Source organism: Salmo salar, chromosome 26, assembly GCF_965601325.2.
Source record: "Salmo salar chromosome 26, fSalSal1, whole genome shotgun sequence".
NCBI classification, from domain to species: Eukaryota; Metazoa; Chordata; class Actinopteri; order Salmoniformes; family Salmonidae; genus Salmo; species Salmo salar.
In genome coordinates, this window is record NC_138316.1 from 42,274,358 (window position 1) to 42,288,029 (window position 13,672).

General features: G+C 42.0%; 1 protein-coding gene across 1 annotated transcript; it reads left to right on the forward strand.

The window, feature by feature from the left end:
• Nucleotides 1–228: 228 nt before the first annotated feature.
• Nucleotides 229–10,888, forward strand: LOC106587687 (CMP-N-acetylneuraminate-beta-galactosamide-alpha-2,3-sialyltransferase 1-like). Its single transcript, XM_014176278.2, has 6 exons — nt 229–615; nt 4,255–4,448; nt 8,284–8,466; nt 8,698–8,743; nt 9,309–9,428; nt 10,641–10,888. The coding sequence occupies exons 1-6, from the start codon at nt 355–357 to the stop codon at nt 10,812–10,814; spliced, it is 978 nt and encodes a 325-aa protein (XP_014031753.2). The 5' UTR covers nt 229–354; the 3' UTR covers nt 10,815–10,888.
• Nucleotides 10,889–13,672: the final 2,784 nt, after the last annotated feature.

The window sequence follows — 13,672 nt, forward strand, 5'->3', positions numbered from 1 at the left end:
AGGTAGGAATACATACATTTAATGGAGTAGGGTGGTGTTCATTTTATTTTAGACAATTTTGAAATTAGTGAGTGTAGTGTTAGATGGTAGGGTATTTATTTAGTACATTTTTATTTTTCAAGCAAGGTATAAGGTACTCCAGTCTAGTAGGTGGCGGTAATGCAACAAATTGGATGCCAACCGCCGTTAAACCTCAGAGGAAGAATCAAACGATTTTTTTCTCCCAAATTCGCAGTTGTCTTGAAAGCGAGTTCCCACTTCCCACATGTTTTGAAACCAGTATTATTAGGGGCGTTTTCACATATTCATAATTGGTCTCTTCACAGGTGGTGAGGATTCTATACCACCTACGAAATGAATATCTTCAGGATTAGAAAATGCCTTCTAACCACTGTTCTACTCTGCATCACTACTATCATTGTGTTTTATTCTGGACAGCAATCCTCCAATTCATTTGTGAATTTTGTCAAAAATGCCTTTCGGCCACTGGACGATATCTTCTCTCCACCGCCGGACGACGACCCATGGTTTCAGAAGCGCTTCATCAGATCTATCAAACCATTTCTGACGAGAGAGAACAAGAAACTCTCCGATGATACCAGAACGTGGTGGCAGGTAGGCCAAATATATTTTTTGATTAAAAAAAATATATATATGTCTTGAAACTAATGTAACAGGCAGGGAGCTGGCCTCGAGCTTCTTGTCCGAAGTCCAGCGCGCAATCGACTGCCCCAAAAGAATACTCGAGCGGCAGAGTCGATATCCGCGCTTATACACCCAGGGTCGTTACACTACTCCCTCCTTTCAAAGAGCGCGTCTTCGCGCTAGCTTGCGACTCAACGTCTTATAAGAACGCGCTCACTGGCCAAGCACACGCACTGTCGTGGATGCAAGGTCCGATCACTTCTGACACCAATGTAATGAAACCCTCGACCTTCTAGCCCGAAGTCCAGCGCGCTATCCTTCAGACACATGACGTGGCAACAGTTTGCCTACCCAGGGCGCAGGGAAGCTAAATTGGCTGCACCGAACACCAACAGCCCGTGACTAATAATAAAAAATGGGAACACAAGGCTTTATCATTGGGTTTTTTACAGAAATGTTTGGCGATCGACTAGAAATACCTTGGAGATCGACCGGTTGATGACCACTGGATTAGCCTATTAACGTTGGTCAATGAATGTCCCAAACGCTCACTACAACTATACATTGAAATGGCCAAACATCTTATTATTTTCTAAAGTTAAATATCTTGTTAATACTGTTGCATGTTTCTTTTTCTCGTTGTTTTATGAGTTTAATTCAGAATTAACTTTTATTGGTTGGGTTTAGGCTGTGTGAATGAGTGAGCCCTTCACTACAAGAACATTGTTTTAATATATTGCTAATCTACCGGATAAAACAAGTTGGATGCAGAATTCCTTTCATTTGAACCATTTGTCATTCCAGGCAATACTATAGCAACAATGTAAATTGTGCCTCTTCCCTGTTAATTGTTTGTGAATCCTGGTGTGTCATTGTTTAGAGAGACACCCACAAGGATAAGGTAGCTGTGTTTAAACAGGCAGCCCACTTTATGTGTGTATATATGTGTGTGTGTGTATGTGTATGTATGTGTATATATATACATACGTATGTATATGTGTATGTATGTGTATATATATACATACGTATGTATGTATGTATGTATGTGTATATATATACATACGTATGTATGTATGTATGTATGTGTGTGTATATATATATATATACATACGTATGTATATATGTATGTATGTATGTATGTATGTATGTATGTATATATATACATACATATGTATATATGTATATATGTATACGTGTATGTATGTATATATATATATGTATGTATGTGTATATATATATACATACATACATACATACGTATATGTGTGTGTGTGTATATATATATATATATACATATATATATACACACACACATATACGTATGTATGTATGTATGTAGTGTATATATATATATATATATATATATATATATATATATATATATACTGCTCAAAAAAATAAAGGGAACACTAAAATAACACATCCTAGATCTGAATGAATGAAGTAATGTTATTAAATACTTTTTTCTTTACATAGTTGAATGTGCTGACAACAAAATCACACAAATAATCAATGTAAATCCAATTTATCAACCCATGGAGGTCTGGATTTGGAGTCACACTCAAAATGAAAGTGGAAAACCACACTACAGGCTGATCCAACTTTGATGTAATGTCCTTAAAACAAGTTAAAATGAGGCTCAGTCGTGTGTGTTGCCTCCACGTGCCTGTATGACCTCCCTACAACGCCTGGGCATGCTCCTGATGAGGTGGCGGATGGTCTCCTGAGGGATCTCCTCCCAGACAGGGACTAAAGCATCCGCCAACTCCTGGACAGTCTGTGGTGCAATGTGGCGTTGGTGGATGGAGCGAGACATGATGTCCCAGATGTGCTTAATTGGATTCAGGTCTGGGGAACGGGCGGGCCAGTCCATAGCATCAATGCCTTCTTGCAGGAACTGCTGACACACGCCAGCCACATCAGGTCTAGCATTGTCTTGCATTAGGAGGAACCCAGGGCCAACCGCACCAGCATATGGTCTCACAAGGGGTCTGAGGATCTCATCTCGGTACCTAAGTCAGGCTAACTCTGGCGAGCACATGGAGGGCTGTGCGGCCCCCCCCCAAAGAAATGCCACCCCACACCATGACTGACCCACCGCCAAACCGGTCATGCTGGAGGATGTTGCAGGCAGCAGAACGTTCTCCACGGCGTCTCCAGATTGTCACATGTGCTCTGTGTGAACCTGCTTTCATCTGTGAAGAGCACAGGGCGCCAGTGGCGAATTTGCCAATCATGGTGTTCTCTGGCAAATGCCAAACGTCCTGCACGGTGTTGGGCTGTAAGCACAACCCCCACCTGTGGATGTCGGGCCCTCATACCACCCTCATGGAGTCTGTTTCTGACCGTTTGAGCAGACACATGGAGGTCATTTTGCAGGGCTCTGGCAGTGCTCCTCCTGCTCCTCCTTGCACAAAGGCGGAGGTAGCGGTCCTGCTGCTGGGTTGTTGCCCTCCTATGGCCTCCTCCACGTCTCCATATATACTGGCCTGTCTCCTGGTAGTGCCTCCATGCTCTGGACACTACGCTGACAGACACAGCAAACCTTCTTGCCACAGCTCGCATTGATGTGCCATCCTGGATGAGCTGCACTACCTGAGCCACTTGTGTTGGTTGTAGACTCGTCTCACGCTACCACTAGAGTGAAAGCCACCGCCAGCCAGGAAGCATAGGAACTGAGAAGTGGTCTGTGGTTACTACCTGCAGAACCACTCCTTTATTGGGGGTGTCTTGCTAATTGCCTATAATTTCCACCTGTTGTCTATTCCATTTGCACAACAGCATGTGAAATTTATTGTCAATCAGTGTTGCTTCTTAAGTGGACAGTTTGATTTCACAGAAGTGTGATTGACTTGGAGTTACATTGTGTTGTTTAAGTGTTCCCTTTATTTTTTTGAGCAGTGTATATATGTGTGTGTCTGTGTGTGTGTGTGTATATATGTATGTATGTATGTATGTATGTATGTATGTATGTACGTGTGTGTATACACACATATATACGTATGTGTGTATATTTGTGTGTGTATATATATATATATCTTTTTTGTGTGTTGCCCTAATTAGTCTTTTGACCATCAGATTAGCTCTGAAAAATATATGTTATTGGTCGCACTACACAGTGGAACAAAGGTGTGAATGCAGCTGGTGAACCACAGTTTTAGCTGTCAGTTTTGCTTGTTTTATCCTGCCCTTTTACAATAAAAAAAATAATATTCTCACTTCTGTTTTTAAGCCTCTTTAAGTGATCGTAAGGCCAGCTCTTTCACACGCTGCAATACAAGTGTTGTCACTGATTAACTGATTGCTATTGTAGTCAACAATAACCTGTTTTTCTGGACAGAGACCATGTACAATCCAAACATAAGTCTCAGAATACTCAAATGATACATTGCAGCAGATTTAACAGCTCAGTTCCCTCTGCAGTCGTTGGGCAGGTGAACATGAAATCATTATATACAAATCACACAATATACATAATCAGTTTTGACTGGTTTGGGCTGATGTTATGATTGTTATCTGAGTGCTGCTTGTGCTGCTTGTCCATGGTGTATTTATTGGTGTTTCATGTGTTGGCTGGCGCAATCAAATAAAGTACCCTCTTATCACCAGGAAATCCAGAATGACAGTAGCACAGCCAAATTCAGCGAGGTGGTGGAGAAGTTGTTCCAGGTCATCCCTGATGCTGACCTCCACATGGATGCGGGCCATAAGCGCCATGGAAGCTGTGCTGTGGTGGGGAACTCTGGGAACCTCAAGGGTTCCCACTTCGGAGCCCTCATAGACTCCAGTGACGTCGTCATAAGGTAGGCCAACGGAGGGCGCACTTGGCACAAAGCCTGTTTAAGCATTGGTAGTGCCATTGACGACTTAAGCCATTTTGAATTAGTCAACTGGGTGGGACTTCCTATGGGTTAAGGAAGGATCACAGGATTCCATACAGCAGGGCCGTAAACAGACCTTGTAGGGGCTCAAAATTGGAAAAGAAGGGCACCCACCAGCAACTGCCCGTCTTTCTGCTGCGTGTGTTGGCTATCAGCCAACCAGACTGACTATTATGTAAATCAATTGTTGATGAAATGTTATGCTGCTGTGGCAGTACTGTTGATATTTAAACTAGATGGTTTGCTACACACACTCAACTGGTGATCGCATCTCAAATTGTTTGGATAATGGGACGTGCGCAATCTCTGTACAAGGCAGACTGGGGGCAACCGGGCTCACGCAAGCTCCGTACAGGGCAGACCAGGGGTCAGGGTGGTGAACTTGAAGATGTCACAACTTGGGGGGCAGTGGGTTCAGAACAACAAAGACAAACTATACAAAAAAATTATAATTATACCACCACCCAAAAGGGCAAGTGGGAAGGCAAAGGGACAGGTGCTCAGGTAGAACCCTGTCTGTGCACGTCCCTGCCATCCAGGTCAGTAGGAGGGATCAGCCAATTTAATTGAGAGTTATGTCCCAATTATCCCCACCAGCTCAGTGTGCACTTGTTCACTTCCCATCACTGGTTTGAAAATAAATTACTATATACAGTGCATTCGGAAAGTATTCAGACCTCTTCCCTTCTTCCACATTTTGTTACGTTACAGCCTTATTCTAAAATGGATTAAATAAAATAATCCTCAATCTCACACACACTACCCCATAATGACAAAGTGAAAACAGGTTTTTCAAAATTTTTGCAAATTCATATAAAATTTCCATAAGGATTCAGACCCTTTGCTATGAAACTCAGACATTGAGCTTGGCTGCATCCTGTTTCCATTGATTGATTTAAAAAAATAAAAAAATCATTTAAAAATAAATACATTATTTCACCTTTATTTAACCAGGTAGGCCAGTTGAGAACAAGTTATCATTTACAACTGCGACCTGGCCAAGATAAAGCAAAGCAGTGCGACACAAACAACAGAGTTACACATGGAATAAACAAACATGCAGTCAATAACACAATAGAAAAAAAAGTCTATACAGTTTGCAAATGAGGTAAGGCAATAAATAGGCCATAGTGGCGAAATAATAATTACAATTTAGCAATCAAACACTGGAGGGATAGATGTGCAGAAGATGAGTGTGCAAGTAGAGATACTGGGGTGCAAAGGAGCAAAAAAATAAATACAGTATGGGGATGAGGTAGTTGGATGGGCTATTTACAGATGGGCTATGTGCAGTGATCTGTGAGTTGCTCTGACAGCTGGTGCTTAAAGTTAGTGAGCGAGCTATGAGTCTCCAGCTTCAGTGATTTTTATTTTATTATAATATTTTTTTTAATATTTTTTTTTGCAATTCGTTCCAGTCATTGGCAGCAGAGAACTGGAAGGAAAGGCATCCAAAGGAGAAATTGGCTTTGGGGGTGACCAGTGAAATATACGTGCTGGAGTGTGTGCTACGGGTGGGTGCTGCTGTGATGACCAGTGAGCTGAGATAAGGCGGGGCTTTACCTAACAATGACTTATAGATGACCTGGAGCCAGTGGGTTTGGCGACGAATATGAAGCGAGGGCCAGCCAACGAGAGCATACAGGTCGCAGTGGTGGGTAGTATATGGGGCTTTGGTGACAAAACAGGTGGCGCTGTGATAGACTGCATCCAATTTTCTGAGTAGAGTGTTGGAGGCTATTTTGTAGATGACATCGCTGAAGTCTAGGATCAGTAGGATGGTCAGTTTTACGAGGCTATGTTTGGCAGCATGAGTGAAGGATGCTTTGTTGCGAAATAGGAAGCCGATTCTAGATTTAATTTTGGATTGGAGATGCTTAATGTGAGTCTGGAAGGAGAGTTTAGTTTAACCAGACACCTAGGTATTTGTAGTTGTCCACATATTCTAAGTCAGAACCGTCCAGACTAGTGCTGCTGGACTGGCAGGCAGGTGCGGGCAGCGATCGGTTGAAGAGCATGCATTTAGTTTTACTTGCATTTAAGAGCAGTTGGAGGCCACGGAAGGAGAGTTGTATGGCATTGAAGCTCGTCTGGAGGTTAGTTAACAGTGTCCAAAGATCATCCTTGATGTTTTTTATAACTTGATTGGAGTCCAACTGTTGTATATTCAATTGATTGGACGTGATTTGGGAAGGCACACACCTGTCTATATAATGTCCCACAGTTGACACTACATGTCAGAGCAAAAACTAAGCCATGAGATTGAATGAATTGTCTGTAGAGCTCTGAGACAGGATTGTGTCGAGGCATAGATATGGGTACCAACATTTTTATTTCTGCAGCATTGAAGTTTCCCAAAAACCGTGACCTCCATCATTCTTAAATGGAAGAAGTTTGGAACCACCAAGACTGTTCCTAGAGCTGGCTGCCCGGCCAAACAGGAATCGGGGGAGAAAGGTCTTGGTCAGGTAGGTGACCAAGAACCTGATTGTCACTGACAGAGCTCCAGAGTTTCTCTGGGGAGAAGGGAGAACCTTCCAGAAGGACAACCATCTCTGCAGAACCCCACCAATCAGGCCTTTATGGTAGTGGCCAGACGGAAGCCACTCCTCAGTGAAAGGCACATGACACCCTGCTTGAGAGTTTGTCAAAAGGTACCTAAAGGACTCCGACCATGAGACACAAGATTCTCTGATTTGATTAAACTCTTTGTCCTGAATGCCAAGCGTCATGCCTGGAGGAAACCTGGTACCATCCCACGGTAACGTGTGGTGGAAGTGTGCTGTGGGGATGTTATTCAGTGGCAGGGACTGGGAGACTAGTCGAGATTGAGGGAAAGACCAAGAGAGCAAAGTACAGAGATATCCTGGATGAAAACCTGCCCCAGAGTGCTCAGGACCTCAGACTGGGGTGACGGTTCACCTTCCAACAGGACAACGACCCTAAGCACACAGCCAAGACAACGCAGGAGTGGCTTCGGTACAAGTCATTGAGTGGCACAGGCGGAGCCCGGACTTGAACCCGATCAAACATGTCTGGAGAAACCTGAAAATAGCTGTGCAGCGATGACAGAGCATGAAAGGATCTGCCGAGAAGAATCGGAGAAACTCCCCAAATACAGGTGTGCCAAGCTTCTAGTTATACCCATAAAACTCGAGGCTGTAATCTCTGCCAAAGGTGCTTCAACAAAATACTGAGTAAATGGTCCAAATACCTATGTAATTGTTATTTTTTTTTATATAAATTTGCAACAATTTAAACCTGCTTTTGCTTTGTCATTATGGGGAATTGTGTGTCGATTTGAGGGGGGGGCACGACGATTTAATCAATTTTTAGAATAAGGCTGTAACGTAACAAAGTGGAAATGGTCAACGGGTCTGAATACTTTCTGTAGGCACTGTAAGATATGGTGGAACTCCCACTAGCTAGCCCATGCCTCCACCAATCCAACACTTTTCGATTTGTGGGAAGTAGGGAAGGAGTTCACGCTCCAGTAGAAAGGAACAAACCTTCCATAGCTGCATGTAGCAGTAAATAACCGACCTTGGCTTTATGCCTGTACAGACAGCACACTCCAGGTAGCAGCATGCACCATTTTCAATTTGTTTACTGACTGCCAATCAACTCATAGAAGCCGAAAATAAGAAATTGACTACTTAAAATAAAGATGGCGCTACCCGTTCTGTCACTGTTGAACGAAGAGCTTTGAAATATTGCAGTTATTGTATGGATTCCTGCTATTTACTGTACTATCCAGAATGAACAAGGCTCCTACCTCTGGCTATGAGGAGGATGTTGGGAAACGGACCACGTATCACGTCATGTACCCAGAGAGTGCAATAGATCTGGACAATGCCACTAGGTTCCTGTTGATCCCTTTCAAGACTCTGGACCTTCAGTGGCTACCAGGCGCCATGACCACTGGGTCTCACATCACTTTGTGAGTAACAACTTATCATGGACTCTTCTGATTAGTTAAGTGTTAATCAACACTGGTCCTACAGTCCCTGGACAAAAACACCTGATTCAGCTCATTGAGGGCTTGATGATTAGTTGAATCAGGTGTGCTTGTCCAGGGCTACTGGAGTTGGGAAACACTGCTACACCATGCATTTTCCTAAGATAACATAGCTAGCACCTCCTAGATGAAATGAAGTCTTTTATTCAACAGGTCATATTTACCACTTAGACAGAAGATAAAGGCCAACAAAGATTTGGTGAGTCACCTTGTTAATTTATTATGGTTATTATCCATCTACACAGTCAATATCTAATGCATGATCTTTTCTACTGTCTCTTGGACAGCAGTTCTGCTTGTAATTGAGGATGTGTGTTATGGGCAGAGCCTTATTTAGATGTTTGTTTTAAAAATGTATGGTTGGGTGGTTTTCTAACAAAGGAGGCAGTGATGTCAAATGTATTTTTTATATTTTTTGTAATTTAGCAGTCACTTTTCCAGAGCGACTTAGAGTGCATACATTTTCATACTTTTTTCGTATTGATCCCCTGTGGGAATTGAACCCACAACCCTGGTGTTGCAAGCGCCATGCTCTACCAACTGAGCTACATTGGTATTAATATTTGCCTAGGGGTGTGTCATTACGAGTCAGAGCTTGAGACGGCATCAGAATGAGAGTGTACTAACTGCATCATGGGATCCCATCTCTGACACTATCAATCTAACAAAGTGACTTCTCAAATTTGATGCATCACAATAGACATTCCTCTTTTTCTAATGAAATCAGGTTGATAGACATGTAATGTGCAATATATTCCAATCAGGTATTGGTTCTGAATCCTGTGTTTATGAAATATGTTCATGAAACCTGGCTTGACTATCAGGGCAAATACCCCTCCACTGGATTCATGGCTTTGATATTATCCCTACACATCTGTAACAAGGTAAGACCTATAGATATCAACAGATACAACAACACCTCATGGCACAACACAGAAGAGATGCACGCAAACACACAGTAATGTTGTGGTACTGTGAATTTTATATTGTACATTTGTAATATTAGAGTAATGTCTTGAATTGTTTTATTTATGATGTAGGCTTTAGCGACGTGATTGTTTGGACCCCAGGAAGAGTAGCTCATGCCCTGACAGGAACTAATGTGGATCCTAATAAATATCAACATGCTCTGCTAGGAATGTGGATAGGAGTGTACTTCCTCAGCAAGACACACTGTATACTAGGGAAAGGGGAAAACCCAGTCAGTTGTCCAACTGAAATGTGTCTTTCGCATTTAACCCAACCCCTCTGAAGTAGAGGTGCGGGGGGGGGGGGCTGCCTTAATCGACATCCACGTCTTCGACACCTGGGGAACAGTGGGTTAACTGCCTTGTTCAGGGGCAGAACGTCCGATTTTTACCTTGTCAGCTCAGGGATTCGGTCAAGCAACTAACAGTCGTCGTGGTGGAAGGACCAAGGCGTAGCGGGTTGAGTGCTCATTCACTTTATTAGAACACGTAAGAACAAACCAAACCACAAACAGTCGGGCAGGCAACACACAGCTATGCAATGAACAACCTCCCACAAAACCCCATGAAAAACCAACTCCTAATTATAGGACCCTCAATCAGGCAACGATAACCAGCTGCCTCCAATTGAAGGTCCAACCCCAATTACCTAAACATAGAACTACAACAAACTAGACAGAACCTAGAAATAACCTAACATAGACTAACAAAACCCCGAACCACATAAACCAAACACCCCTCTACCTAAACACATAGCCCAAACCACATAAAACAAATACCCCCTGCCACGTCCTGACCAAACTACAATAACAAATAACCCCTATACTGGTCAGGACGTGACAGCAACCTTCCGGTTACTGGCCCAATGCTCCAACCACTAGGCTACCTGCTGCCCCACTACACACATTCCACACTGTATTGTGATGCACACTGTGTACTACACATGATTGCAGTGCAGGAACCAACCCTGACACCTAATGGATATGCATAGTTCTGACAATCTGTGGTATCGTCACATATTACTGGCCCAAATCATGTAGGCTGCATACACAATATCCCATTACCATAAATAAAACCTTTTGGTTAACATTATGAAACAAACTCTCTAAACATGTATTTTCATTGCAGGTGAATGTGTATGGATTTGGGAAAGACAAAGATGGGAACTGGCACCACTACTGGGAAACCCTAGTCGATAAAAATCTCCAAACTGGACTACACGATGGAAACTACGAGTACAACGTCACCATGAGGCTCTCAGAAATACACAAACTACAGCTATTTAAGGGATCTCGCTTATAATTCATAAAGATAATTTCCCTTACAGCTGTATATACACTATAAAGAGCTTTTTATTAAAGCGGATTAATCAAATAGGCGTTAGCCTATTGTCTACATTGCACAGCATTTACCTACTCAAATACCTTATCCTTTTATCTGCACTACCGTTTTTGGTTTTGTGTGAACTTGAACAATGTGGGGCCATATTTATGAACTTTGGCTTAGACCATGGTTTAACTATTGGTCTAAAATGGCAAGCTGTTAGCTTTTCTCATAGGCCAACCTGGCCAAATAAGCCATGATGCTGAGGACGGCCAGCAGATAATTATATCCAATAACAAATTCCATCTCGGACAGTTTAAAATTGGCATGACCCAATGCTTTTTTTCACTAATGCATCCTTAACAGAAGTCCACCGGCACGTTCTGATACTGAAATTAACTGCATCGCATGCAAAAATCTGTCTGGACAATATTCACCACCTGGGTAATTATGAATCTTCCGTGTTATAATTTTTCTGTTTCAACATGCGAATTTACTTTTATTGTGGTATTGTTAAGGAAACTACAGCCATCACCTTAAAAATGAAGCCTAAGAATGAATTTCATAAAGCGCTAGGCCTACGCCTTCACCAGCACTGCTACTAGGGCCTAATAATATCTCGGCATATGAGGCTGCATGGATGTGTGCACTAGACTACTTTAGTTTATTTATTTCATCTTTATTTAACCAGGTAGGCAAATTGAGATCAAGTTCTCATTTACAATTGCGACCTGGCCAAGATAAAGCAAAGCAGTTTGACACATACAACAACACAGAGTTACACATGGAGTAAAACAAACATACAGTCAATAATACAGTAGAAAAATAAGTCTATATACAATGTGAGCAAATGAGGTGAGATAAGGGAGATAAAGGCAAAAAAGGCCATGGTGGCAAAGTAAATACAATATAGCAAGTAAAACACTGGAATGGTAGATTTGTAGTAGAAGAAAGTGCAAAGTAGAAATAAATAATGGGGTGCAAAGGAGCAAAATAAATCAAATCAATAAATACAGTAGGGGAAGAGGTAGTTTGGGCTAAATTATAGATGGGCTATGTACAGGTGCAGTGATCTGTGAGCTGCTCTGACTACATGTAAGTTAGGGCTACAATGTTTTTATAATCATTAACTAGCCTACCTTTGTTTAACAGTGTAAATTGGTTGGTCTGGCTAGGTTCACCAAGTGTCCAGTAAAGGGCGAAGCTACTCCAGAAATCCGCTGAGGTGAAGCCTAGCCTCATGGCTTCACTATTTATGAAGCCCATTCAATAAGCGACTGACTGACTGCTCTCCTATTCTGTAACACATGCTATTGACTGACTGGCTTAGCCTATATAGACATTCAGATCGACAATAGAGCCATCTTCATAGTCATGGACGTGTTATTTTCTGGGCTAACGTATATCAACACGATAGCCTATTGCCGGTTTAAATAGCTATTTAAAGCAAAATGATGTCCAAAATGGTGTTGATATAGGCAAGCCTAGCCTACTATAGTTTGAATGTTACACGTATTCACCCCAGATAGTGTCCTCCTAACTATAACCTATTGCAAATGGGACTTTAGTTTAGCCTACACTTCAAACATTTATTAGGCCTACACTAATTCTGGTTGTATTGTGAATCGAAGAGCAGGAAACGCATAGTAAATGAACATTAAAGGAGCTTAGAGTCACTCCGACTGAAAGGCTATAGGATAGGCCCAAAAATATGACAAATATTAGTCACTACAATGAATATAGGTGAATTTACATAATGTGTACACTTAATTGTATAAGGTTTTTATATGCATTTTGACCATCGGCTGCTTCGTCACATTTGCACTATTTTCCTCGGACCGGCAGTGGAGGGTTTTCTCCTTAATAAATAATATTTCCCCGAATGGGCTTCATACTCACAGCCACTATTTTATCTTAATTTAACTAGGCAAGTCAGTTAAGAACAAATTCTTATTTTTAATGACGGCCTAGGAACAGTGGGTTAACTGCCTTGTTCAGGGGCAGAACGACAGATTTTTACCTTGTCAGCTCGGGGATTGGATCTTGCAACCTATCGGTTACTAGGCCGTCATTGAAAATCAGAATTTGTTCTTAACGGGCTTGCCTAGTTAAATAAAGGTTTAAAAAAACAGCGTTTTCCGTAAAGGCCTTTAATGAAGGTGTTTTATTGTGCTGCTATGGGTGAGTCATCCCAGACAGTTGTTGGAGCTTGCTCATGCAGAGTAATTTATGACCCTGTGGTGTCAGGGCAGATCTGATCTCAGCCTGGTAGATTCTCACAAGGCTGGAGAGAGAGGGTGCCATAAGGGTGCCATAAATCTTGACCCTTTTGTTAGTCCAGGTAATTGGTTTCTCTCTCCAGGAGGTGAATGTTTACACGTGTTATGCCATTTATTCATATGTATATTGCATACCGTAATTTCCGGACTATTAAGCGCATCTGAATATAAGCCGCACCCACTGAATGTAAAAAAAGATATTATTTTGAACATAAATAAGCCGCACATGTCTATAAGCCGCAGGTGCCTACCGGTACATTGAAACAAATGAACTTTACACAGGCTTTAACGAAACACGGCTTGTAACAAAAATAAATAGGCTTTAACGAAACACGGCTTGTAACAAAAAATAAATAAATAGCAGTAAGCTTTAGTTGTCTTTTTGCACTGAGTCAATTCCTCACGCTGCTGTTTCCAACGTCTTATCATCGACTCATTAAGACCAAGCTCCCGTGCAGCAGCTCTATTTCCTTTTCCAACAGCCAGATCAATCGCCTTCAACTTGAAGGCTGCATCATATGCATTTCTCCGTGTCTTTGCCATGATGAGAGTGACAAA

What these genes read in the sequence shown, in the direction of transcription:
- LOC106587687 (XM_014176278.2), top strand. Translation starts at nt 355, where the DNA reads ATGAATATCTTCAGGATTAGAAAATGCCTTCTAACCACTGTTCTACTC. An exon ending in TCCAGTGACGTCGTCATAAG is followed by an intron (nt 4,449 to 8,283) that starts GTAGGCCAACGG and finishes TGTACTATCCAG; the next exon opens with AATGAACAAGGCTCCTACCT. An exon ending in CCCTACACATCTGTAACAAG is followed by an intron (nt 9,429 to 10,640) that starts GTAAGACCTATA and finishes TTTTCATTGCAG; the next exon opens with GTGAATGTGTATGGATTTGG.